The sequence below is a fragment of the Microcaecilia unicolor genome, chromosome 10 (genome assembly GCF_901765095.1).
Source record: "Microcaecilia unicolor chromosome 10, aMicUni1.1, whole genome shotgun sequence".
Taxonomy (NCBI): Eukaryota; Metazoa; Chordata; class Amphibia; order Gymnophiona; family Siphonopidae; genus Microcaecilia; species Microcaecilia unicolor.
In genome coordinates, this window is record NC_044040.1 from 39,005,556 (window position 1) to 39,032,841 (window position 27,286).

At 41.4% G+C, this 27,286-nt stretch overlaps 1 protein-coding gene across 7 annotated transcripts in view; it reads left to right on the forward strand.

The window, feature by feature from the left end:
• The window catches only part of KIF21A (kinesin family member 21A), a 205,984-nt gene that overhangs the window by 83,664 nt on the left and 95,034 nt on the right, over window positions 1-27,286 (forward strand). For 6 of the 7 annotated variants that reach the window (XM_030217182.1, XM_030217184.1, XM_030217187.1 and 3 more), the window contains exons 8-12: window positions 613-808; window positions 2,635-2,824; window positions 3,914-3,977; window positions 4,785-4,988; window positions 25,390-25,477. In XM_030217182.1, coding sequence (XP_030073042.1) covers window positions 613-808; window positions 2,635-2,824; window positions 3,914-3,977; window positions 4,785-4,988; window positions 25,390-25,477 — 742 coding nt within the window. Of the gene's footprint in view, window positions 1-612; window positions 809-2,634; window positions 2,825-3,913; window positions 3,978-4,784; window positions 4,989-15,608; window positions 15,648-25,389; window positions 25,478-27,286 lie in introns of all 7 variants that reach the window. The other variant, XM_030217189.1, reaches the window with a different exon arrangement.

Consider the following 27,286-nt stretch of genomic DNA (forward strand, 5'->3'; position numbering starts at 1 on the left):
CCAATATTTTGCCCAACTCAGCATCAGCAAACCAGGAAGGTGAGAGCAGGAACAGAACTTGGTTTGTTTAGTCCTTCCAAACAAACAGTGCTAAACAGAGGTGGTTGGTAGATCTATCTTTTCAGATGGAGGGTGAGGGGGTTTAATTTTTTTTTTATTCTTGTAGATCTCTTTCTAACAGATTTCAACTAAGAGCTGTACGTTTTAAACTTTTACTACTGTTATTCTGGGTAAAGGAAGTAATGGATTTGATATACCAAATTAGTTTACATTCTCTGTCCCTAGTGGGTTGACAGTCAAAGGTTGCTTTTTTTTGTTTGTTTGTTTTTGTGGAGGGATTTTTGTACCTAGGGCGGTGGAGGGTTAGGTAACTTACCCAGAGTCACAGGGAGCTGCAATGGGAATCAGGCCCAGTTCCCCGGGTTCTCAGCCCACTGCACTAACCATTAAGCTATTCCTCCATTCTCTTCCTCCCCCTATGTCTTTAGCATAAGCATGCTAAAAAGTTAGTGTGCCTCCAGCAGGGCTTAGTAAACAGGGCCCCTAGTTTGTTGCATACCGTGCTAAGGTGATTTTTTGCTAATTAAGCTGTTCTGTTTCTGTAATTTGCAGTCAAACATTTATGATAGCCTGTGTTAGCCCGTCTGATAGAGACTTCATGGAAACATTAAACACACTCAAGTATGCCAACCGGGCACGAAATATCAAGAACAAGGTGATGGTGAACCAAGATAAGACCAGTCAGCAAATTAGTGCTCTGCGTAGTGAGATTGCGCGGCTACAGATGGAGCTCATAGAGTACAAAACAGTGAGTCAGACATTATCTTAATGATGATTTATTTTTTTGTTCACTTGTATTTTTTAACAGTTTAATGTATATCTCATTCTGTTTTTCAGATCTGATGAAGGGGACATAGCTTTTGAAAGCTAGTAAAGAAATGTATTGATTTAGTCCAGTGGTTCTCAACCTTTCTTCTGTACATTTATTTATTTATTATTAGGATTTATTTGTGACACACCTGACAGATGATGTTTATATGTGACACACTGAACATTAAAATTTACAGCTGAACACACACACACAAATATCCTAAATATTTACTTATTGTTAAAAATGATGCAAGGGAAATAAAGTAAATTTTGTTTAAGAATATTTGTTTTATATACTGGTTAAAAATTATTTACATTTTATTTTCTCCAAAAAGTTTTAATTTTCACTTTATCAGTGAAAAAATAACTGGTACAGTTTTTTTTATATGGGGTTGAATGATAGTCAAATTCACACTAAACTTACTGTCAACATTAAGAAACTTTCACATTCCACAGTCTATATGGCGTAGAGCTAGGAGGGTTCTCTTGTACAAGACAAATACGTATTCAAATTCTGATATCACCTCAGTAACAGAAAAACAAAATTCCTCCACTGCAGGACACTGTGAAGTAACACAAAACCTTCCAAATATGGTACTCGGACTCTATGTAGCAAACTGAACCTATGATGCAGCAATTTTTAGTGGCGGTACTAGGGAAGCAAAAATGGGACCTAGTTATGTAGATTTCAAGTACCTGACTCTGGATCTCTGCTCTCCCCGTTTTGCAGGCATGGGGGGTGGTTAAGGAACACACAGGTTTAGGAGTCCTTTTACAAAGGCATGCTAGCATTTTTAGCCTGCACTAAACCCTAGAGACGCCCATATTCCTATGGGTGTCTCTAGTGTTTACCGCACAGTAATCATTAATGCGAGCTAAAAGTGGTAGTGCACCTTTGTAAAAGACACCCTTATTGATATACCAAATTTTTAGTGGCACACCTCCCACCTCTTGGTGACACACCAGTGTGTCCCGACACATTGATTGAGAACCACTGATTTAATCCAGTATAAAAGCTTTATAATATCTTTTTTTTGTTAACCTTTATTTAGGTAAACATTTCCACAGTAAACCTAATTTTGAATTATAAAACCATGCTACTTAATCAGCATATCACATGTAAAATGTGTGGTCGGCTTACGTTTATACATGTAATGTATTTTGGCTACAAATGAATTAGTTGTTTCTACAGTTTTTGAGCATTGGCTCGTTAGGGGAAAATTCTATAAATGACGCCTTAAAAATCTGTGCTGTAAAACCATGTGGTTAGCGCCATTCTAAAGTTAGGCGCAGTTTACAGAATATGATCACGTGCCGTTCTTGTGCCTAAAATGTAGGTGCACCCATTTAGGTCCCCTAAAACCAGACTTAAATACCTTCGCCTAAGTTGGGCACAGATTGGGTGTATTCTATAATAGTGCACATAGTTTTTTTTGAAATGCCCACAACCCACCCATTCCATGCTCATGGCTGTGCCCCCTTTTTGACTGTGTGCATTAGAATTTACCCGCACTATGTTATAGAATATGCCTAGAACGGTGTGCATGTAAATTTTAATTAAAGCCAACTAGTTCCGTTAATTGGTGGTTAAGTACCAATTTTTGGCGCTGATAATCTTGTTAATTAAATTGTGTGCACAATTTGACCATGTGGCCAAATCAGTATGCATAATTTAAGGCGCCATTTATAGAATTTGGGGGTTAGTGAAATACTATACATGTACCGTTAAGTCGGATCAGATATAAAAGTCTGATTTTGCTTTAGGGGAAGAGGATTATTGATGAAGAAGGTGTTGAGAGCATCAATGATATGTTCCATGAGAACGCCATGTTGCAGACGGAAAACAACAATCTACGTGTGAGAATTAAAGCCATGCAGGAGACTGTCGATGCATTGAGAACTCGAATAACCCAGTTAATGAGTGACCAGGCCAACCAGATCCTTGCTAGGGCAGGTACTGTTCTCTCTAAAAGTGGTGCTTTAGTGCACTGTCTTTCAGTCTGCAAGCCTCAGCTGTATCCTAGGGGTTCCATGCTACTGCTGGTTTCATTAAAAAAACAGAAGGAGAAATTCCAATCCTCATGAACACATGCAAAACCAACAACAAGGAATGAGGAAATAAAGATGAGGAAGCAAAAGCTGGGTGGTGTAAAAGCAGCATTTATGCAAATAAAATGCTGATTTTTTTTATATTTGATGGTGCTGTACAGCACAGCTCAGATGATGCTAATAACATTGTACCTTCCTTGATTGCCACATTTGTTGCATTGTGTTGGTCAAGGCTCCTGACAAAGGCATGCCCTCCGAAACACAGCCATGTCGAGTCTTTAGACAATAGGCTTGCAGTACTTTGGAAGAAGTAGACTTATTTATACCACCCAGCTTTGGCTTCCTCATCTTTGTTTCCTCACGTCTTGTTGCTGCTGGTTTCATCCCCAGAACAGTTGTTCCTTTCTGGTTCCCTTGGCTCTAGGTGAGTGATACCCGAGCTCCCGTAGTGTCCTATCAAGACTGAATTCAAGCACAATAGAGATCAAACTGCTAAGAACCACAGAGTACCAGAAGTGTATAACTGTTGTGAGGGGCAGGGCTAGCTGCTTCCATTGGGAGAAGGTGGGTGGGACATGATAAATTGGAGATGGGGGGAGCACCTTGAATGCAGTGTAGGCAAGCTGTTTTTGCTGATTTAGGGATGATGGACTCTGGGGAGAAACTGAGAAAGAAATTAGACAGTGGGCACTGAAGGAGGATGGTTGAGGTTGGGGGAGCTTTATGGAATGCTTCATTTTGAAGACCACTTTCCTACTTGGAGGATCCAAAGGGGACATCCTCTACCTCTAGAGGTTTCACAGGGCAATCCTCTGACCTCTTAAGGTTGCCTTTACCTCAAAAAAGTTGAAAACCACTGGTGAGCTTATACCTTCTTTTGAATATTGGCCCAGTAGTTAATACCTGAAAACATCACCTCTTGTTATTTTATATTTTCATGTGGTTCTTTCTATTGCATTTATTTCTATTTTTAATCATTTTATGCTTTTCTTAGGAGATGGAAATGAAGAAATTAGCAACATGATTCATAATTATATTAAGGAGATTGAAGATCTCAGGTATTGTGTATCAGCTTTTCAGTGTGTTGTTTATTTTTATATATTTTCTAATCTGATAACATTTTGACGTTCCTTGGTAATGGAGGTTCTGCACTATGAAGTAGTTCATATCTAAAGAGGCCTATAGCTTCTTCTAATATCTTGATAGTTTTTTTTTTTTTAAAGAACAATAGCATTTTGGAAACATATAAATAGCAAATTAACCGTGATGTTTGATTACTGAGCTGCCAGGCTGCTCCTCCCACCCAACTTAGAGGCGGCCTTGAAGGAAGGAGGGGGTTCAGGAGGGGCGCTAGACCACTAAGGGGAGGACTGGAGGTCCACTGGACCTCTAGCCCCTGAGCCCTTTCTATTCTGATCATGAGGTAATGAGATACTGCCTTAGCACTCAGTAAAAAAACAAAAATAGAGAATGCTGAATGCCAGTTATGATTTCAAGTTATAGGACATGCATACAGGGCTGTACCTAGTTGTGTGTGGCTGGTGCAGCCCCATAGAGTGCAGGGGAAACCGGGGCACCAAAATTGTGTGCCGTCCATTGGCTTCCCTTGCTGATGTCACTGACATGGGCGGTTGCATCATGGAAGCAATTGGGGATGTTATAGGTTGCACTTGCCACGTGGAACACTCCTGCATGCGCAAATTCAGATTTGTGATATACAGCCTTAACGATTTTGCTTCCTGAGTGATTTAGAATAACATTTCTTTCACATTTCTTCAATCTTCCTTCCAAACAAAAATTTTGTAGCACACTGAGGAAACTATTTTGCTGAAGCAGAACTTATATTTTGTGCCCTTTGTCATCAGAGCTAAATTGTTAGAAAGTGAAGCTGTGAATGAGAATCTGCGACGCAGTCTGGCAAGAGCTTCAACAAGGTCCCCATACTTTGGTGCATCTTCTCCTTTCTCTGCCTCCATGCTGTCTGCAGAGAAAGAGACAACAGATATTATAGACCTGGCCAAGAAAAACCTCGAAAAGCTGAAAAAGAAAGAGAGAAAGAAGAAAAAAAGGTAAATGATGTCAAACTGCTTTTAACGTTTGTTTAAAGAGAATCTTGAAAGGACAATGGTTTGAAATATAGCATAGTGTGATATAAGTCTTGCTGTTGGATCCTTTCATAATTAGATTTGGATTAGATATGAGGCAGTTATGGTCAGGTACGTGCTTATTGCTCAAATTATACCTCCATCAATGCCTATTCACAGTCCATGTGCTCTTTGCATTCATGCTTTTTATGCACATATCACCATTGATTTATGACAACTGTTTTCAGCACGTGTAGAAACATTGTTGTTAAATTACCCCATAGTGGCTATAGAAAGTCTTTACCCCCTTTAACATTTTGGAAGGAGGTGTAGATTTTCTATAGTCATTGTACTTTGTGTGTGTGTGTGTATTCAGCCAGAGGTGGAATACATTGATATACAGGTGCTTCCACTGGTATAATTGGAAATTCCTGTTTTGCTTTGAACTAAAGTTGTGGCCCATTTTGTTCCTCCATATTATCTGTTGTTTTCACGTTCTTTTTTAAAATTTCTGGAAGTACTCGTATGTCTACTAAATTTATAAGTGACCAAAGCTTAATGATTAGAAAATCTCCTTTGTTGAAGCTCATTTATGTGTGTGTTACAAAGATGTTACATTATGTCTTAGCTATTTAAGTGGACATTATGTCTTCTAAAGCTTCGTTTAAGAATATTAACCAGAGTACTTAAATGTAAGTTATATAAACCCGACTTAAAGAAGCTTTTAAAATGTTAAAACAGTTGACAGCACTTGATGGCCCTGATATTAAATTGCCATGCATGGGCAGATCAACTGTGACTCAGATTCTTTAGGAGGTAGACATACTAATCTATTTCTAGTGGTTTCAGACTGGAATTTCTATTTTTGATCAGGAACCTGAAACCATGTTCAAACTTTGTGACAGTGGTATAGTTGGAATGTATTATTTTGGTGGCCCTAAGATTAACTGTGGTGGGAGTAAGGCTGTATGGATGTTAGTGCTGTTTCCTGTTCTCACTGATCCATACCACTGCTGCTGACTGGGTGGAACAGCCACTGAAGTGAGGTCATGGCTTACCAAGGTCCACTCATAAAGATGCACCTGCTTCTTGAATAAATATGGGAAAGTTCTGCTAAATTTAATGTGTCTGGGACCGATCATTACAGTTTACTTATTTCTATAGCACTACTAGATATATTCAGTATTGTACACTAAACATGTAAGAGACAGTCCTTTTTCAACAGAACTTGTAATCTAATCATGACAGGCAAATAAGGGATTAAGGAATTACTTATGGTGAGAATGATTAAAGCAGACATGAGTACTGAACAAGTGAACAGGAGTTAAAAGCAGCTTCAAAAAAGGTGGGCTTTTAGCCTAGATTTGAATATGGCCAGAGACAGAGCTAGACATATTGACTCAGGAAGTCTATTCCAGGAGTACGGTGCAGCAAGGTAAAAGGAACTTTTAGAAGATCTGTTTATACCTTATTGTCCCCAAGAAACACAAGCCCTTAAACCAGATGTTACTTACTTTTTCATTTACCCAACTGCAGAAACATAACATACAAAACCATCTACACAGCATGATTTAGTTATATGGACTCCAAATGGTGGAACTCAATACCCAAGGCAAGAGGAAGTATAACAAACTATCTTCAGTTCAGAAAAGAACTGAAGACCTACCTCTTCAAAAAATTCTACAACTAAACCCATAGGATAATGATGTCACATTCCACTTTGTAACTACAAAACACCACTGTAATTCCTCCCCCATGACTGCAACCTAATACTGCAATCGCCTAATTGTATACTGTAAGCCACATTGAACTGAAACCTGGTTTCGGATAATAGTGGGATACAAGAATGCATAAATAAATTAGGCATTACCTAAATACACTCTTAATGCTATGCTTTATATAAACGAGAGGTGCTCAGTGAATACAGCTTTGCTTGGGAATTAGAGTATGACGTTTATTTGACTCAAATTAATTAAATGTAATTAAATTATGATTAGAGAAATAGATAGAAACTTAAAATCTCTGTGTTTCAATAAGCTGTTATGTTTAATGTTTCCACACAGAGTCAGTACCACATATTTTCTCCAGCTTACCCCCTGTTTGCTCTAATGGACTTAGACTGTGCTATGTTGGATATGTTTCCATAGCCATTAATGGTATATCCTGTCATTGGCTGTTGACAGCTTAACATAGAAGTAATGGACCTTGGCAGTTCATGATTGGTTCAGTTATGTCATGGGAGTTGGTCTCTATGATGCAAAGGCTTAGTCAGCTTATGCATACACAACCCATTCTCTGATAGGACCATCAAAGGGGAGTCTCCGTAGACCTACCTTTTGACCACCTTCATGGGTGGGCATAATTGTCCGAGATCATCTTGACCCTACTGACCTTGCACCATGGTTCTTCTATCCCATGATCTCACCTAGAGTAAACAGTCCAGGTCCATGTTGCAGTGCTCTTTGGTACACTAGCGTGGATCAATAATGTTGACAGCTTAATTCTCCTAAAATACAGTTCAGGCCTGGTCTGGACAGCTAGGAAGCAAAGACTAACTTGACCTAACATCCCTATAGTCTACAGGCCCAAAGCTACCCCAAAACTAACCATAACAGAACAGAGTTTCAAGTTGGCAGTGGTAGAGAAGGGTACAGGTAAGAGAGATTTACAGAGTTCCCGGGAAGGAGTGTAGGGAGAGATAGTGGAGAAGTACTGAGCAGCTGCAGAGTGAATGTACTTGTAAGTCAATAAGAGGAGTTTGAACTGTATGCAGAAATGGATAGGGAGCCAATGAAGTGACTTGAGGAGAAGGCTAATATGAACATAGTGACACTAGCACTCCATGATGGTCTGCTGCGCAGCTAGTGGCTGGCTGTTTGGCATCGGGGCCTCCTTCACGATGGGAAGATCTTTCGTGCATTGCTTCATCGTGTGGCCTTCTCAGCTTTGCTGCTGGACTGGGGTGGTCGTCTTCGGCGATGCTGGCTGCTGGTCTTCTGCGGCTGCTTCGTGCCTGGAGAGTGCTACATGTTGAAGGGGCCCTGTTTCCTCCTGGATCGCCGATTCCAGCCGCTGGCTACCACTTGTATTCCTGTCTTGTTTGCAGGTTCTGATTACCTGCCTTCAGTGTCTCAGCGAGTCAAGATCTGATTTTGGACTCCTTACTTTCTTTTCTTTTTGTTTTCTTTTCCTTGCCTACCTATTTGATTAAATATTGTAGTTATATTCCCTTCCCTTCTTCCTCCCACTGTCATTGTAAATGTTTCATTAGTTCATTGTAAGCCGCTTAGGGGCTGCTTTATGTGGTAATAGGCGGGGTATAAATGATCTACATAGATATAACTCGTGCAGCAGAATTTTGAACAAATTGAAAGAGAGAGAGATGGCTTAGTGGGAGACCTGTGAGAAGCAAGTTGCAGTAGTCAAAGCGTGAGGTGGTAAGAGTGTGGATAAGGGTTTTGGTAGTGTACTCAGAAGGGAAGGGATGAATTTTGATGATATTATAGAGAAAGAAATGACAGGTTTTAACAGGCTGTTACATATGTGCAGAGAAAGAGAGAGAGGAGTCCAAAGATAACCCCAAGGTTACGGAGCTGAAGAGACAGGAAGGATTAGAGTGTTAACACAGAGATAGAGAATTGGGAAAGAGGAGAGGTGGGTTTAGGAGGAGAGATGAGAAGCTTAGTCTTGGCCATATTTAGTTTCAAATGGCGGTGAGACAGGCAGGCTGAGACTTGGACCTGGATTCCTGCTGAAATTTCTGGTGTGGAGAGGTAGATCTGGGAGTCATCAGCATAGATCTGGGAGTCATCAGCATAAAGATGATACTGAAAACCATGGGAGGAGCTCAGAGCATCAAGGGAATAAGTATAGATGGATAAAAGAAGAGGTCCCAAGACAGAGTCCTGAGATACACTATCTGATAGTGGGATAGAAGTGGAGGAGGATCCACCAGAGCATACACTAAAAGTGCGATGGAAGAGATAAGAAGAAAACCAAGAAACAGCAGAGCCCCGAAATCCAAGTGAGGATAGCGTATCAAGGAGTAGGTGTTGATCAACAGTGTCAAAAGCAGCAGATAGCTCAAGAATGATGAGGATAGAATAGAGACCTTTGGATCTGGCCAGGAGCAGATTTTTGGAGACTTTAGCAGGTTGAATGTAGAGGATGAAAGCCAGATTGAAGTGGATCAAGAATAGCTTGAGATAAAAGAAATTCAAGACAACGGCGGTGAATAGCACGATCAAGTAGCTTGGATAAGAAAGGGAGGAGGGACATGGGGGTGATAGTTGGAAGGGCAGGTAGGGTTCAGTGAAGGTTTTGGTTTTTTTTGAGAAGTGGTGCAACTATGGCATGTTTGAAGGCATCAAGAACATTTGCAGTAGAAAGTGAAAGGTTGAGGATATGACAGATAGAAGGGATGACAGTAGGAGAGATAGTTCTGAGTAGATGGTTGGGAATAGGTTCAGAGGAACAGATAATCTGTTTGGAGGAGGAAAGAAAATGTACAATTTCCTCTTCTGTGATTTAAAAAAAAAAGTGGCAGGGGTTGATTGACAGAATGGACTGGGGGAAGGAGAGGTAGAAGTGACTTGGTTGAGAACTCAAGATTAATCTTGTGAACCTTGTCATGGAAGTACTCAGCCATAGTCTGGGAGAAAGTGAAAGGGGGGGGGGGGTGTTGGAAGTGAAGGCACTTTGAGTGCAGAGTTCAATGTGGCAAAGAGACGTTGAGGGTTCGAGCCAAGGCAGTTTGTCAAGTGGATGTAATAGTCTTGTTTGGCAAGTGAAAGAGCAGACTGGAAGGAAGACAGCAATAATTTAAAATGTATGAAGTCAGCTTGGACATGGGTTTTTAGCCAAAGGCGTTCAGCAGATCAGGCACAGGAACTAGATAGCGGATTCTAGAGGTCAGCCAAGGCTGGGGTTTGGTATGCATTACAGAACATGGAATGAGAGTATCCAGAGCAGAGGAGAGAATAGTATTATAGGAAGAGACTTCCTCATTGGCGGATAACACAGTGGCTGAGAAGAACACTGGTGGAGAGAGTGCAAGGGTCAATAACCTGAAGATTCCTAAATATATTGGTGGAGGTTGGATGAGACAGGGGTTGAGTGATTAGGTGTGAAAATTATCAGATGATGGTCAGAGAGGGGAAGAACTGAGGTGCAGCAGTTGGAGAAGAAGATAAGATGAAGACAGTGGCCATTCTGGTGAGTAAGGGGTAGTGGAGCACAGCTGAAGATTCAAAGAGGATGTTATAACGAGGAACTAAAAGGCATAAGAGTCAGAGGGGTCATTTGCATGAATGTTAAAATTCCCAAGAATGAGGGAAGGAGATGAAGTTTCAAGAAAGAAGGAAAACCAGGAGTCAAAGTCAGTGAGAAAGGAAGGAAGTGACTTATCAGGGGGTTGATAAATGACTGCTACTCAGAGAGCTAGAGAAGTAAATAGATGGATGCAGTGGACTTCGAAGGAAGAAAAGCAGTGAGACAGACGTGGACGAAGAGGTTGAAATCTACAAGAGGGAAGGGAAATGGGACTTGATATACCGCCTTTCTGAGGTTTTTGCAACTACATTCAAAGCGGTTTACATATATTCAGGTACTTATTTTGTACCAGGAACAGTGGAGGGTTAAGTGACTTGCCCAGAGTCACAAGGAGCTGCAGTGGGAATCGAACTCCGTTCCCCAGGATCAAAGTCTATTGCACTAACCACTAGGCTACTCAGCACTAGGCAGCCCAACACCACCTTTGCCGCCAACTGGGTGAGGTGTATGGGAGAAAAGTTTAACCTCCATGATACAGGGCAGCAGCTGAAGCAGAGTCTTCAGGACAAAGCCAAGTCTAAGTTCAAGCAGATGGAGAATACGAGAGGTCATGGATATAGGCAAGCTTGTTGGAGACAGAGCGGGAATTCCACAGGGTACATGAGAAAGGCAGAGAAGAAGGGCAAAGTAGAGCGAGAATTCCAAGGGGTACATGAGAAAGGCAAAGAAGGGCAAAGTAGAGGAACAGAAATAAGATTGGAGACATTGTGGTGTGGAACCGTTAGATCACAAAGGAGCAAAAGGAGTACTCAAAGTGGACAAGGTCATAGCGGAAAAACTGGATGAATTCTTTGCTTCTGTCTTTACAGAAGAAGATGTAAGAGATCTGCCAGTAACGGAAATGGTTTTCAAGGGTGATGATGTGGAGGAACTGAAAGAAATCTCGATGAATCTGGAAGATGTATTGAGCCAAATTGACAAATTAAAGAGTAGTAAATCACCTGGACCGGATGGCATACATCCAAGGGTACTCTCAAGCATGAAATTACTGATCTGCTGTTAGTAATATGTAACCTGTCGTTCAAATTGTCTGTAGTACATGAAGATTGGAGGGTGGCCAATGTGACGCCGATTTTTAAAAAGGGTTCTAGGAGTGATCCGAGAAATTACAGAGTGGTAAGCCTGATGTAGGTGCCAGGCAAAAAAGTATAAACTATTATAAAGAATAAAATTACAGAACATGTAGACAAACATGGTTTAATGGACAGAGTCAGCATGGGTTCAGCCAAGGTAAGTCTTGCCTCATCAATTTGCTTTATTTCTTTGAAGGTGTGAATAAACATGTGGCTAAAGGTGAGCCGGTTGGTGTAGTGTATCTGGATTTTCAGAAAGTGTTGGATAAAGTTCCTCATGAGAAACTCCTGAGAAAATTAGAGTTATGGAAAAGGAAAAAATGTTCTGGTGTGGATTAGGAATTGGTTGTTGGACAGAAAACAGAGGGTAGGGTTAAATGGCCATTTCAATTGAGAAGGGCAAATAGTGGAGTGCCGCAGGAATCAGTACTAGGACCGGTGCTATTTAACATATTTATAAATGATTTGGAAATCAGAACAAGTAGTGAGATGATTAAATTTGCAGATCACACAAAACTATTCAAAGTTGTTAAAACACGTGCGGACTGTGAAATATTGCAGGAAGACCTTAGGAACTTGGAAGACTTGGCATCCAAATGGCAGATGAAATTTAATGTGGACAAATGAAAGGTGATACACATTGGAAAGAGTAATCGGAATCATAGTTACTTGATGCTAGGGTCTACCTTAGGGGTCAGCACTCAAGAAAAGATCTAGGTATCGTTGTAGATAATACACTGAAATCTTCTGCTCAGTGTGCGGTGGCAGTCAAAAAAGCAAACAGGATGTTAGGAATTATTAGGAAAGGGATGGTGAATAAGACCAAAAATACTCTAATGCCTTTGTATTGCTCCATGGTGCATCCGCATCTTGAGTATTGTATTCAGTTCTGGTCACTGTACCTCAAAAAAGATATAGTGGAACTAGAAAAGGTTCAAAGAGCAGCAACCAAAATGATAAAGGGGATGGAACTCCTTTTGAATGAAGAAAGGACTCCTCTCGTATGAGGAAAAGCTAAAGAGGTTAGGGCTCTTCAGCTTCGAAAAGAGATAGATGAGGGAGATTTGATCGAGGTCTACAAAATCATGAGTGGTGTAGAATGAGTAGAAGTAAATTGATTTTTTTACTCATTGGAAAAGTACAAAGACTAGGGGACACTTGAGGAAGTTACGTGGAAATACTTTTAAAACAAATAGGAAATATTTTTTTCACTCAACGAATAGTTAAGCTCTGGAACTCTTTGCCGGAGGATGCGGTAACAGCGGTTAGCCAGCGTATCTGAGTTTTAAAAAGGTTTGCACAAATTCCTGGAGGAAAAGTCCATAGTCTGCTATTCAGACAGACATGGGAAAACAACTGATTGCCATGGGATTGGTAGCATGAACTGTTGCTGCTAATTGAGTTTCTGCCAGGTACTTGTGGCCTGGCTTGGCCACTGTTTGGAAAACAGGATACTGAGCTAAATGGACCATTGGTCTGACCCAGTATGGCTATTCTTATGTTTTTCTTTCCATCTTTATGCTATTTAATATTTTTTTATTTTGCTCCATGCTTTCACTTTTATGTTCCTTCTAGTTATTTGCAAAAACCCAAAGGACCCTTTGAGCATTCATTGCCCAAGTTTGACCTAACTTAAATATTGGCATATGGTATAACTCCCACTTGCTTAGTTTAGGTTTCTTCCTGGCCGCCTGATCAGCAGAGCAGTCTCTTTCTCCCTTTCCTCGTTACTCTGAAGCCTCCCTTATTAAATTTTGGATTGTTCTTTTTAACCTCTGATATCAATATATGCTGTCCTAATTTTTATTTATTAAATTTTCAATATAATTACAAGACAACTCTTGTACAAGTAATATAGGGCCCTGTTTATTAAGGTGTGCTAGCATTTTTAGTGCTCACTAGACACACACATGTATTCCTATGGGTGTCTCTAGCATTAGTGTGCACTAAAAACGCTAGCGTATCTTTAGCACGGCTTAGTAAATAGGGCCCATAGTGATAGAAAACATGAAAAGCAGAAAAAAAATAGGAAATAAATTAACATAAAAGAGGAGTCATGCTTTTTAACAGAATTTAGCCCACAAGTACCAGGGAGCTAAATAGAAAAAAAAAAAAAAGATAACAGAAAACGTGCTGTCCTAGTTTTTTATTGGAGTTCTTTTCAGGTTTTTCCAAATTTTAGTATATAAACCACTTTGCCTGCTTGTCAGAAGCTGTGGTATAGCAAATGTGGCTAATAAATAGTATATATCTGAGAAGAAAGACTCTTAATAGCATTGTCGCTTTTAGGCTCCATGGCCCCAAGAGTTAACTTTTGGTGCTGAAAAGCAGTGGACTCATGGATTGGGGTGTCCTTGGAAGCCATCATGAGCGTTCATTGATAGTGACTGAGCATTTATAAGAGACTTCTTATGGATTAGAAGGAATATGTTTCAAAGAGAAATTCTCACCTGATATCCTCTTGGAACTTTCTCCTCCACAGACGAGGAATAGCTCTTCACCTGAAATAGTCAAGTCTGTTCCAACTGAGTTGCAGGTTGATGGAGAGGATAAAAAGGGGATGCATTAAGCTGCAGGTTGAAGGAGAGGTGCAAGTACCCCCTTTTCTCCTACTCAAATACTAAGATGCCCTGAAAGAGTTAGTGGTATAGGCCCTCTATCTTCTCAGTGGGGACATGTGTAAGAGTGTGAGAGACTCCAACACTGTTCCCAGTGAATAAGAAGGCAGACAGCAAATATGTCCAGATTGATGAAGAAGTTATCTGTTCCTAATAGCTATACTATTCTCTGGTGACTCAATCCTCTCTGAAATATGATAAGAAATCTAGGGCATACCTCATGATAACAGTGAACACCAGATCTTGGGCCATTTGAAAGGAAACTACATAATATCCTGTTAGACCTGCATGGTCCAAGACTTGCATATTATACTGGAAAGAGCACCGGACGTTTCCAGCCCTCTCTCTCAGGAGGAGTGGGACAGTTCCAATCATTTTTGGCTTAAGATCAGAAGTTTGAGAAGAATGTTTTAAAAGTCTGTGTGTGGACTGCAAAAAAGTCTTTTGGAAATATGCATTTATAACCTCTCCAGGCAATTTTATAAGTACCCTATTTTTGCGCATAAAGGGAGTAATTTTTATAAAGGATTTTATGCATGTGAGGTTTCTCATAAAATTACTCCATGCTTTATACATTTAAAAGTATGACTGGTTCTTTGAAGGCATGTATTTTTACCCAGCCCATGTTTAGGTGTGTTGTGGGGTAGAGTTTGGATAAAGCATAGCTGGAGACATATATACATGTGAATATTTATCCCTGATTTCTGCCACTTTGCACCTAGTAGCTGTTGGACAGGGCTGATATGTGAAATGTTGAACACCTGTGTTTACAAAGGTGTGCTATAGGTGTGTTAGCGTTTCTAACGCGCGTCAAACGCTAACATGCCTATAGGAGTGTATTGGCGCGTTAGCGTTTAATGCGCCTTAACTTTAAAGGCACGTTAAAAACGCTAACGCGCCTTAGTAAACTTCCCCCATAAACTGTATGCTGTTAGCTTGTACTTGTTCAATAAAAATCGTTTTTACTTATAAAAATGTTGGGGTCAAGGTGCTTTGTTACACGCCACACATTTGTTCTCTTTTGTATCATGTGCAGTGTGTATATCTTGCTATCTGGCCAGATATTATTGTACCTTCTCCTTGGCTCTAAGATACATAAAAAAAAAAAAAAAAAAAGACATACGGGCATCTATGTGTCTTTGTAAAATAGACTAAAATTGTCATCTACTTGTCCTTGACACACAAGTGACCTGTTAAAATATTTTTGATGGCAATGTGTGTGCAGAAAAAGCTTATCAAGTTAATTGCCAGTTGTACTTTAATTTGGTGGAAAGGCTTCAAAAGTACATTCCCAAGCTTAGAACTGGAGAGCAGATTTTTATTTGAACCTCATTTTAAGATTAGTCTCTCTCAAGATAGGTTTTCTACAGTATTGATAACAAACTTGCAGTAATATAGAGCACTTTTATATGTTACAATGCTTTATTTCTTTTCTTTTCCTTTTTACTGTCTAGAGCCTCTTGATGGTGTGTTTTGTGTTCATTTTAAAGTCCACAAGCTCATGCATCATTTTTTACCTTCTTGTCACTTTCACTGTTTACTGTCTGGGTTGTCCTTCATTGGCTTGGTCCCTGCTTTTGAAGGCTACAGCAGCTTGAGGAAAGCACTCAAGAAGAAAGAAGGTTGGAATATTGTTGGTTTTCTTTTCCTCTAATTCAGCTTTTTAAGAAGGAAAAAAATCTAGTTGCCTTGCTTTGGTGAAAGAGGCTAATCTAGTGCAGTGAAATTTGTCCATCATGACCACGGTTAGTCCACAAATTTCTTGTCTTTATGTACAGTAAGTGGATCCAGGTACAGTGATGCACCTATTATTCCAGAGATTTCAAAACCTGTCTCAGAGGACCCCCCCCCCCCCAATCAGTTGGGTTTCTAGAATATCTGCAGTGAATATTCATGAAATAGATTGCAATAGAGACCATGCCTGCAGCTTTTATCTTGTGCATATTCATTTTGGATATCCTGAAAATATAACGGGCTGGGGGATCCAAGAACAGGCTTGGGAGCACTGTACAAGTTAGTCTTCACAGCCTTTGCCTTGCACTGACAGGTGGTCCAAAGTACAAGTTTCATTGCAGTGGATTTGTCAAAGTTTAGACCAGCTGAGTAGAAATGCTTAAAATATTAGTTTTGCTAATATTATTTTCATTTAATTAACATGGTTATAATTTAACAAGAATAACTGCTTAACAGCCCTTTTAAAATCACTGATTATTTGTATGTATGTAAATTTTTTAGCTAAACCAAACATTTCTCATATTTAAAGGGGACTGTTGAGGTTGGTAGAATAGGAACATTTATTAACAGTTGGGTGTAGCAGAAGAATGTAAAAATTGCTCCTTAGCAGTGTGGGATAACCCACTCCATATTTTTGTTGCTGTATACCAGATAAAATAAAACTAAAATGGGATTCAACAGGGGATACAAGCGAAAACAATTGTAATCTACTGTCATGTTTCTAAACCATATCATTAAGGACAGTTTTCTGGATTTTCAAAAGGCATTTGACAAAGTACCAGAGTCATGGGATAGGAGGTAGTGTTCTATTATGGATTAAAAACTGGTTAAAAGAGAGAAAACGAGAGTAGGATTAAATGGTCAGTATTCTCAATGGAAAAGGGTAGATAGTGGGGTTCCTCAGGGGTCTGTTCTGGGACCGCTGTGTTTTAACATATTTATAAATGATCTAGAGACGGGAGTAACTAGTGAGGTAATTAAATTTGCTGATGACACAAAGTTATTCAAAGTTGTTAAATCACAAGAGGATTGTGAAAAATTACAAGAGGACCTTGAGAGACTGGGCATCTAAATGGTAGATGACGTTTAATGTGAGCAAGTGCAAAGTGATGCATGTGGGATACAGGAACCCGAACTATAGCTATGTGATGCAAGGTTCTATATTAGGAGTCGCTGACCAGGAAAGGGATCTAGGCGTCTTTGTTGATGATACATTGAAACTCTCTGCTCAGAGTGCAGCGGCGGCGACTAAGAAAGCAAATAGAACGTTTGCTATTATTAGGAAAGGAATGGAAAACAAAAATGAGGACGTTATAATGCCCTTGTATCGCTCCATGGTGCGACACACCTCGAATACTGTGTGCAATTCTGGATACTGTATCTCAAAAAAAGATATAGTGGAATTAGAAAGGGTACAGAGTAGTGCTGTCAGATTCGGCCAAACGTTTTTTGATTTGATTCACTCATATAAATCGATTTTTCAATTTGATTCAATTCGATTCAGTCCTTTAAGGCAACTATCACTAAACAGAAAATAAAATTCATTTTTCTACCTTTGTTGTCTGGTCTTTTAATTTTTGTAATCATGTCTCTGGTTTCCATTTTCCTTTGTATTCTCTTAACTCTTTTGCCAAGATCTCTTGATCCATTTGTCATGTCTTATCTGTCCATATCCATCTTTCAACTCCCGTCTGTGTCCCTGCCCCTGTCTTCCTGCCATGTTGAGCATCTCTCCCCGCTATATCTTTATTCTTGCCCTGTCCAGCAACACCCTTCTGTGTCCCTATCCCCCCATGACCAGCATCACACCTCTATGTCCCTGTCTTTCCCTTCAGCTTCTCCCCTTATTCCTCCTTCCCTCCTGTCCCCGATCCCATATTGTCATTCCTCCCCAAGGACCAGCATCTCTCTTCCTTCTCTCATGTCCTTCCCTCCCCCTTCCATCCAGCCTCTGCCCACCTCTCCATCCTTCCATCCATCCATGGTCTGCCCTCCTCTGTCCTCTTTCCATCCAGCCTTTGCCCTCTCTCTCACCCCACCTCTTTTATCCTGCCACTGTCACATCTCTGTAACCCCCAACCCATCGTCTGCCCTCCTCTGTTCTCTTTCTATCCAGCCTTTGCTCTCTTTCTCCCCCCACCTCTTCTATCCAGCCAGTGTCCCATCTCTATAACCTCCTTTTTTGTCCCCTTTCCATCCAGCCTTTGCTTCTCTCTCCCCCCACCTCTTTTATGCAGCCACTGTCCAATCTCTGTAACCCCCAGTCCAGCATCTGCCCTTCTTTTCTGTCCTCTTTCCATCCAGCCTTTGCCCTTTTCTCCCCCAACCTCTTTGATGCAGCCACTGTCCAATCTCTGTAACCCCCAGTCCAGCATCTGCCCTTCTTTTCTGTCCTCTTTCCATCCAGCCTTTGCCCTTTTCTCTCCCCCCAACCTCTTTTATTCAGCCAGTGTCCCATCTCTGAACCCCACCCCCCAATTTGGAATCTGCTTCCTCCCTGTGCCCCTCCTACCCTGACACCGCTGCTGCTGCTGCTGTTGTTGCTTCTCTAGAGCAGCAAAGCATCAAAAGAAAATAAACTTACCACAGGGCCACAAGCCCCTGATGTCACTTCCTGTTCCAGAGCAGAGCAGGCAGCGTGCACCAATACAGCGACCAGCCCTCTGTGGTGTTTATCTTCTTTTGTTGTTGTTGCTGCTGCTGAGGGAAGCAGCAGCTTGGGTGATAGCGGGAGGGAGGTGGGAAAGTCCCAAATTGGGACTCCCGATATTTTGCTGAAATGAATTCATTCAAATCAGCGAATCGATTTGAATCGTGAATTGGACTGCACTAGTACAGAGAAGAGCGATGAAAATGATAGACGGGATGGAATAACTTCCATATGAGGAAAGGCTAAAGTGGCTAGGGCTCTTCAGCTTAGAGAAAAGACAGCTGAGGGGAGATATGATAGAGGTCTATAAAATGAGTGGAATGGAATACGAAGACGTGAATCGCTTGTTTACTCTTTCCAAAAATACTAGGACTAGGGGGCATGCAATGAAGTTACAAATTTAAACCAAGTCGGAGAAAATATTTCTTCACTCAATGTGTAATTAAACTCTAGAATTCGTTGCCAGAGAATGTGGTAAAAGCAGTTAGCGGGGTTTTAAAAAGGTTTGGATAACTTCCTAAAAGAAAAATCCATAAGCCATTATTGAGATGGATTGGGGAAAATCCATATGCCAATTTTTAAGGTAGGTCTAGGGTAAGCAGCATATTGTAATGTTTTGGGGTCTCGCCAGGTACTTGTAATCTGGATTGGCCACTGTTGGAAACAGGATACTGGGCTTGATTGAAATGCGGTCTGTCCCAGTATGGCAACACTTATGTTCTTATGTATGAGGTTACAGTTGTATGCAAGAGACAGTGCATGCAAATATATCTTATACATATTAAGAACCCAGTCTAGCAGGGTAGACTTTGAGCTCTAGGTTGAGAAACATTTTTCTAGTTTACAGATAAGTAAAATAGAATTAAAATATTTTTTTCTAGTGCAGTTACATCAGTTTTGGAAGGCTCTTGTACTTTCATCTTCTTTTGTGGAACAGCATTAAAATTATTCAGTTTGAATGCACAGGGCTGCCTCTCTCTTTTTGTGTCGATGGGAAAACATTCTGCTATGTTAGATCAGATTACTACCATTTTCAAATGTATGTACAAATATTTAATTGAAACAGCTATAATAAAGTTATCTATTCTTTCCAAAAGTTTTTGTCATCAGCCATACCAACCTGACAGTGTCCTTTAAATATTACATGACTGATCTTAAGCAAAGTGGGTGGCACCACAGACCTGAGTCATTCACCAGGCTCCTTGGAGTCCAGGAATGTGACAGAGTGATGCTGCAGATTGTCAAAATGCCAAATGAATACAGCTGCAACTGTAACATCTCCTATAGGCCTGGAAGACATGAGAAAATGGTGATTACCAGAACATGATAATGGATGTATAACCCCAGACTGATACCTCAGGGGGGATCTCTATAACTGCTGTTATTGATTAAACTCCTTCCACCGTTAAGCAAATGTTTATGTTAAAATAATGTTGTTGTGAACAGAGATAATATGCAGCTGTACTCTGTCTACTGTGGCTATTGTGGCCTAGCTGAACTTCCACTGGGTCAATGGTTCTCAAACCTGGTCCTGGAGGCACCCCAGCCAATCAGGTTTTCAGGATATCTGCAATGAATATTCGTGAGAGATATTTGCATGCACTGCCTCCATTACATGTAAATCTCTCTCATGAATATTATTTTTTTGTTACATTTGTACCCCGCGCTTTCCCACTCATGGCAGGCTCAATGCGGCTTATATTCATTGTAGATATTCTGAAAACCTGACTGGCTGGGGTGCCTCCAGGACCAGGTTTGGGAACCACTGCACTAGGTCAAGGCCAGTGTATTCTAACAGTACTAATATGGTTACAAAAACAAAACAGAGAAGATAAGAAGTTGAACTTGGTTGTGCTCTGATAGTATTTCTCTTTGCACATTAATGTTTTCTGAGTGTTCTAGCTTTTATAACATTTCAATTTATCATTGCCTCTTGTCAGGATTTGTGTTTTTCTGGATGAAAAGGCAGAATCACTAGTGAAACAGCAGCTCATGGTTTTGTTGCTCCTTTCATTAGATAATCCAGTGTTTTTTTTCCTGTTCTACAGACAACACCCATACAGACAGACTGATTAGTTTGATTGTCTTTTTTTTTGTTGTTCAAATGTGTTGACAGTGGCAGTATTAACAGACACCATTCATTTAAAGGGTCTTTTACTAAGGTGTGCTAGCGTTTTTAGCACACGCTAATATTTAGGGTGCACCAAACGTTAGAGACGTCCATATATTCCTATGGACGTCTCTAACGTTTAGTGAGCCCTAAATATTAGCGCGCTAAAAATGCTAGCGTACCTTAGTAAAAGAGGCCCTTAGGCTTTTCTTCTGTGACTATGGGAAAATACCTTGATAATGTAGGTCCAAAGTGGCCTAGTGGTTAGGGTGGTGGACTTGAGTTCGATTCCCACTTTTTAGGCACAGGCAGTTTCTTGTGACTCTGGGCAAGTCACTTAACCCTCCATGCCCCAGGTACAAATAAGTACCTGTATACAATATGTAAGCCGCATTGAGCCTGCCATGAGTGGGAAAGCGCGGGGTACAAATGTAACAAACAAACAAAAAAAAAACATGATAAAGAATAGAAAAGGAGGAACTCTATTATTATTCAACTTCATTGGATTCTGTTCCTCATTGTTCTAGATAACCCATGCTTCTGATCATGGAGTGAAGGTTTCAGATTTAATTGCTTCATTTGTTGTTTTGTGCTGGATAAATAACCGGAACTATAGCTGGCAGAATGGCCTGGGCTACCAGGGTGATGGCTTGACCAATATTTTGCTCAACACAGCATCAGTAGCTACTAGAGTTGGGGCTGGATTTTGGTTTCTTTGGCCCCTCCAACCGAGAAGTTGTTTTGCTGCACTTCTGAGCTTTTGATGAGAAATACTTCGGAGTTATATTCTCGGATTCTTTCAGTTCCAGACTATCATTTGACTGTATACCCTGAACAAAAAGCCTTGCAAAAAAGGACCAGTTCTGGTATTTTGGGCTTTACTTTGGATAAATTATATATACATGAGTACAGGTACAGATCTGACTCGTGTTCAGAATTTTTGAAATGATTGTTTATAGACATATAGTAGTAATCAGTGTTCATATTGGAGTAGGGTAAAACTCAAGTAGGTCTGCTGTGCCTTTGAAAGGAGCTTTTTGTAATCATTCTTTTCAATCTGCTGGATACCAACTGACCTTACCTCTATTTGATCACCTTTGCTCTTCACCCTAGTCCTTGTCTAACTTTCTATTACGTAGCTTTCCCGCTATTCCATAACCTGTGGGATAGTCATATTCATCAACCAGCAGGTGGAGATAGAGACCTGAAAACTGAGCTGAGACATAGCTTTCTTGGCATCCAGTCCAGCTCTGTAGCATTTTCAGTCTCCCAACGGGTGGATGGACACACTTTTCAGCCTCTGGTTCTGAGTTTTTTGCTCCTGGTCCAGTTGGTCAATGGGTCCCCAGTTCAGTTTTGTGGGTGGCTTGAGTCTGCAGAGTCATATGTGGAGGTCTTCAGATCCCTGTCTCTGGTGCCCTGAGAATTTACTTCTTCCCTCCCTTCACCTCTCCCCTGTTTCCCATGGAGCTCTACATTTCCAGCACAACAACCTTCTGCAAAAAAAAAAAAAAGAAAGGAGAAGGAAAGAGGTTTGCTGGAGAGCGTGAGACAGAATATCAGACCTGAGCCTTTGTCATCTGTGGTAAGACTTGTGGAGACTGAGCTAAGGGGGAATAACTGGCCATGGTAAGTCCAACTACAGTTTGCACAGAACCAGTTGGAGAGTTGCAAGTTCTCCTTTAGTGCAGGGGTGGTTCCTTACTCACCACTTGGGACACGTTGTGCTGCGCTTGTGACAGTTGGGGTGAACTGTGGGACCTGCCAGCCAGCATTAGGGCGCTGCAGTGCATGCAAGCCAGGAAACAGTTGACAGCACATTTTCAGATTTGGCACAGTGTGGGAATGGGTGCCGTTTCATTGGTGCCGAATGGCAGTGAGGAGCATCCTCTGTCTGATCACATGCAGAGCACAGCCACCATTTTACAGCCTCAGGGCACGACAGAGCATTCAGCTGCATCGGGATCTTTGTTTTTTCTGGAGTTTATATTACTCTTACACCAGGCTTATGTACTGAAGCAGTGTCAGTCATAGATGCTGAAAGGTGCTTCAGTTTCTTGCCTGCTGCCCCTCCAGCTCCTAAGAAAACTTCTTTAGACTTCCAGGAGTGGGCAGATGAGGCTGGGGAGGGGGGATGATCTGAAAGCACTGATGCTGTTTCTTAAAGAGGAGCTCAGTCTTATTTCTGAGGCACTGGCAGTGCTTTCCATTGAGGAGCCTTCTGCTTCGGTCTCAGGAGTTCCATCTTCTTCAGTCATAAGGAGACTTCTAAGGCCTTCCCGTTGCATCCTGACATTCAGGACCCTATTACAGCAGAATGGGTCTCTCCGGATGTGGGGCTGAGAGTGGGAAGAGCCATGCCTTGCCTCTACACATTAGTTTTGAAGGAGAAAGATAAATTGCATCTTCCCAGGGTGGACTCCCTGGTTGTGGTGCTGACTAAGAAGACCACCTTGCTGGTGGAAGGGGGCATTGCCCTAAAAGACCTACAGGATAGAAAGCTAGAAAGCTTGCTGAAACAAGCCTTTGAAGTGGCCTCTTTGGTCCTTGAAGTGACTGTGTGCTGCTCGTTCATAGCAAGAGCATGCCTGAAGTGGCATCAGCAGTCAGCAACACAAGACAACTGCGAAAACACCCAGCTGGAAGTGGGGTTAGCCTACTTGGTGGATGCTGTTTATGACGTTTTACAGGTTATGGCTCGCAGTATGTCTTTGGCTGTCACGGCCCGTCAACAACTTTGGTTGCGGCATTGGACAGCGGATACAGTGTCAAAATCATGTCTAGTTAAACTGTCATTTTGGGGCAAATGACTATTTGGAGAAGATTTCAGTAACTTGGTGAAAGAACTGGGGAAAACGAAGCCACAGCGGTTGCCGGAGGATATGCCAAAAGCCTCTGGTTGGCCGTCTTCAGGGGGCTTTCGATGTCTATTTTGAGACAGCAGACAGTGCCGGCGTGGTCATCAGGAATATGGTCAGAAGTCCCACTTTCTGACACACCAGTCTTTCTTTTGTGCGGACAGGAAGTTTTCCTCTCAGTCAGCTAGAGCGCCCAATATCTCCAGAGTTTCACAATGATGCAAGGCTGGTCCAGTCTTCTCTTCTTCCGGTGGAAGGATGTCTTCAGGAGTTTTGGGAGAAGTGGGCCAAAATAACGTCAGACCAGTGGGTTCTGGACATTCTTATAGAAGGTTTCAAGTTGTAGTTTTCTTGACTGGTCGCTCCTCCTTGCTGTCTTCTTGTTGAAAGGGAACCAAGGTGGCCAAGGTTCAGGCCACCATAGATTCATTGCTGGCACTCTGGGCCATTGTTCAGATCCCCAAGGCAGATACTCTTGTCTACTCTGTCTACATCTTTTTCAAAGAGAAGGAATGCACCTTTCGCCTGGTCTTAGATCTCAAAGGTCTAAATCACTGCCTCTAAGTATCACACTTTCACATGGAGACACTAAGAGCAGTCATAGCCTGAGTTCAAGCAGGAGAATTTCTCACCTCTGTCCATCTCAGTGTGGCAGTAATGGACAAACTTGTCCATTTTCTGCAGTCATTGGGTTGGATCAATTTTGAGAAGAGCAGACTAACTCCATCGCAGAGACTTGCTAGATGGAGTATGCAGTGGTGGCTATCGCCCAGGAATTTGACCTCTGGAGCTCCCTTTCCGATAATACAATGGGAGGTGGGGATAACAGATGCCAACAAGTCAGGTTGGTAAGCTCATTACACGTTCCATCTGGCTCAGGGCACTTGAATGAAAGAGGAGTTGCAGTAATCGATAAACCACTTGGTGCTCAGGGCAGTGCAGAATGCTTTATGCCACTTCACTTCCTTTCTGGCGGGGGCCCCGGTCCAAGTTTTCTCTGACAATGTGACAGCAGTGGCTTATATCAACAAACATGGTGGGACCCATAGTTGTTTGATGGTGGTGAAAGCAACCTTCCTCATGAGTTGGACAGAGAAAACTTTTCTCTGCTTGTCAGCAGCAGACATTGCTGAGTCCTTGAATATGGAGGTGGACTTTCTCAGCAAGCACTCCTTGGACCTGGGAGAATGGGAACTATCTAGCCTAGGGTTTCAGCTGATAGTTGACCGATGGGGTTCTCCGCTTCAGCAGTTTAAGCAAGACTGCAGCTTTTAGAATTCGTTATTCTTTACTTCTTTCCTTACTGTATTTTATTTCTGAATATATTTCTTTTGATCCTACAAAACACAGTATTATATGGTTTGCAGCTCTTTACATACTTTTTTTTTCCACATAATAAAGGCCAGAAAGTAGAGGAAGGTCACCTGTTACATAAATCAGAAATTTCTGTTGCTGTTTCACTAACCATAAAACCTCCGCAATAATTGCAAATTTCTGTGTCTGATTAACCTTTGCTGTTTTCTTATATCTTGATTTCTGAGGTTGCAAGGAAGGCTAGACTAATGGCTCTGAAATTAGTATTACCACAGATGCATTTATTTACATGCTATATAGAGTTTCATCTGTATTCTTTGAGCTCTGAGAAATGAAGCTTACATGAGCTGCTGGGCCACTTAGTATTTTTAGTAATTCTTTTGCCTGATATAGTCAAGAAAATGCAATATGCCCATTTATCCAGATTATTAAGCTCTGTTTTGGTTTTTAAACTAAATGCATTTGCAGATCTTTAGGAACGTTTTTCTGTTCCTTCATATGGTAGAATGAATGGTGTGAATTTATGTTTTTGATTTCTAGAAAGTTAACATAAGAGATGCAAAAATGAGCCACAAGAAAATTGCCAAAAATCAAGAGTAGTATTCATGTTTGCTTTGTAGCATTTTATTTCTGCCTGAGCTCAGGGAAAACCTGCTTTAGTGAACTTAATTTTGTATGGGTTTTTTTTTTTTTTGCAGTTTGGTGAAAGAAGACAACACAGATAATGAACAGGAAAAGGTAGAAGAAAAGGGCTCTTCTGAAAGAGAAAATCATGGACTGGAAGTAGTAAGTATCCACAAGTTGAAAGAAACTGCAGAAACTCAATAGTTACCTTTACTTAAATTATAAAATAGGCTTGTATCCTTGTAGGCACATGTGATTGTGATTCATATCACCCTATCTCCCTTTTAAATGTTGATCTTAAGACCTTGGCTCGGATATTCGCTACTTGCTTGACAGGTGTACTACCTGACTTGGTGGGAGAACACCAGGTTTGCTTCATTACGCCGCATCACTCCATGGTTAATGTTTGGAAGGTCTTGTTGGCAATATCTCAAGCTCAATTGGAAGATGTGCCGGGTATGTTGGTGGAGCTTGATGCCAAGAAAGCTTTCAGTAAAATTATTTGTTTGTCTTGTTTGCCACTTTGCAGTATGTGGGCATCACAGGCTGGTTTTATCGAGCTGTGTGTTTCTTGTATGCTTCCCTGATATCAGCTGTGCTGTTGGCACCCGGCAGGGTTGTCCCTTGTCCCCTCTTTTATTTGGCCTTTATTTGGAACCGCTGTTTTGTACCCTGCATCTAGATCCTGATAGCCATAGTTTGTGATTGGGTGAGGGGTCGTTGAAAGTTTTGGCATATGTGGATGACATGCTGCTTACTCTTGCTGACCCTCAATCATCTTTGCCTCGAGTTTTGAGTGTAGTAGTTGAATTTGGATTTTTTTCGGGGCACTTCCCTTGCAGAATGTGGTTCATCTTCAGTTGGTGGGCCCTCTTCCGCTTACCTGGACTACGGATACTCTTAAATACCAGGATTTAACTCATTTGTACAGGCTGAATTTTCAGCCTTTGTTGACACTAATATCACACAAGCTCAAATTGTGGCATCATTTTCCCCTTTCAAGTCTTAGGTCGTATTGCACTGTACAACATGCTTCTCTTGCTGCAGTGGTTCTGTGTATTGCAGATGTTGCCTTTTCTGTTTTCATATTCTTACGGGAAAGCGCTCGATGGTTTATTGTGGCATTTTTTGTGGCAGGAAAAATGAGCAAGGCTTCCCATGCCTGTACTATATAAGCCTCAGGCTAAGGGTGGCATAGGTTTTTTAGATCTATGGTTGTTTTCTGTGGTGTGTGTCATGTGACTGACTGATTCTGAGGCACTTCATATTTTTCTGTTCGGGATGGTGAAGTACAGTTAAGGGAACCCTGGCACTTTATCTGTTGCATGCTTGCTCCTTGGACTGGGGTTCATATTGTACTCGTTCCCTTTTTTATGTCCCACTATGTGCCATGCGGAGGAAAGTGAGTAAGCTTCTTACTTGGGAATGTTGACTTCCCCCTGGTCTCTCAGGTGTGGCTTTTGCGCGCTTGGCTAAACAAGGAGCTACATATCTTATGCTTGTGGTGATGGATCGGGTAGGATTAAATCTTTTGCAGACCTACAAATGAAGTACCACCTGGGTGGCAGTGCTTTGTTCCAGTACTGTCAATTGTGGCATTATGTGGCCTCGTTGCTTGCTGAGACACTTTCGTTGTCCGCTCATGAACTCTATACAGAAGCTTATTAGCTTGATGAGCGGAGGAGTGGCCTAGTGGTTAGGGTGGTGGACTTTGGTCCTGGGGAACTGAGGAACTGAGTTTGATTCCTGGCACAGGCAGCTCCGTGTGACTCTGGGCAAGTCACTTAACCCTCCATTGCCCGCCGCATTGAGCCTGCCATGAGTGGGAAAGCGCGGGGTACAAATGTAACAAAAAAAAAAACCAACTTGTTATTCCTCTAAAATGTTATCATAAACATCTCCAGGATCAGGTAAAGGAGACAGAGTATAGCAAATATGTGCACAAATGTAATGAAGACCTGGGTATTACGA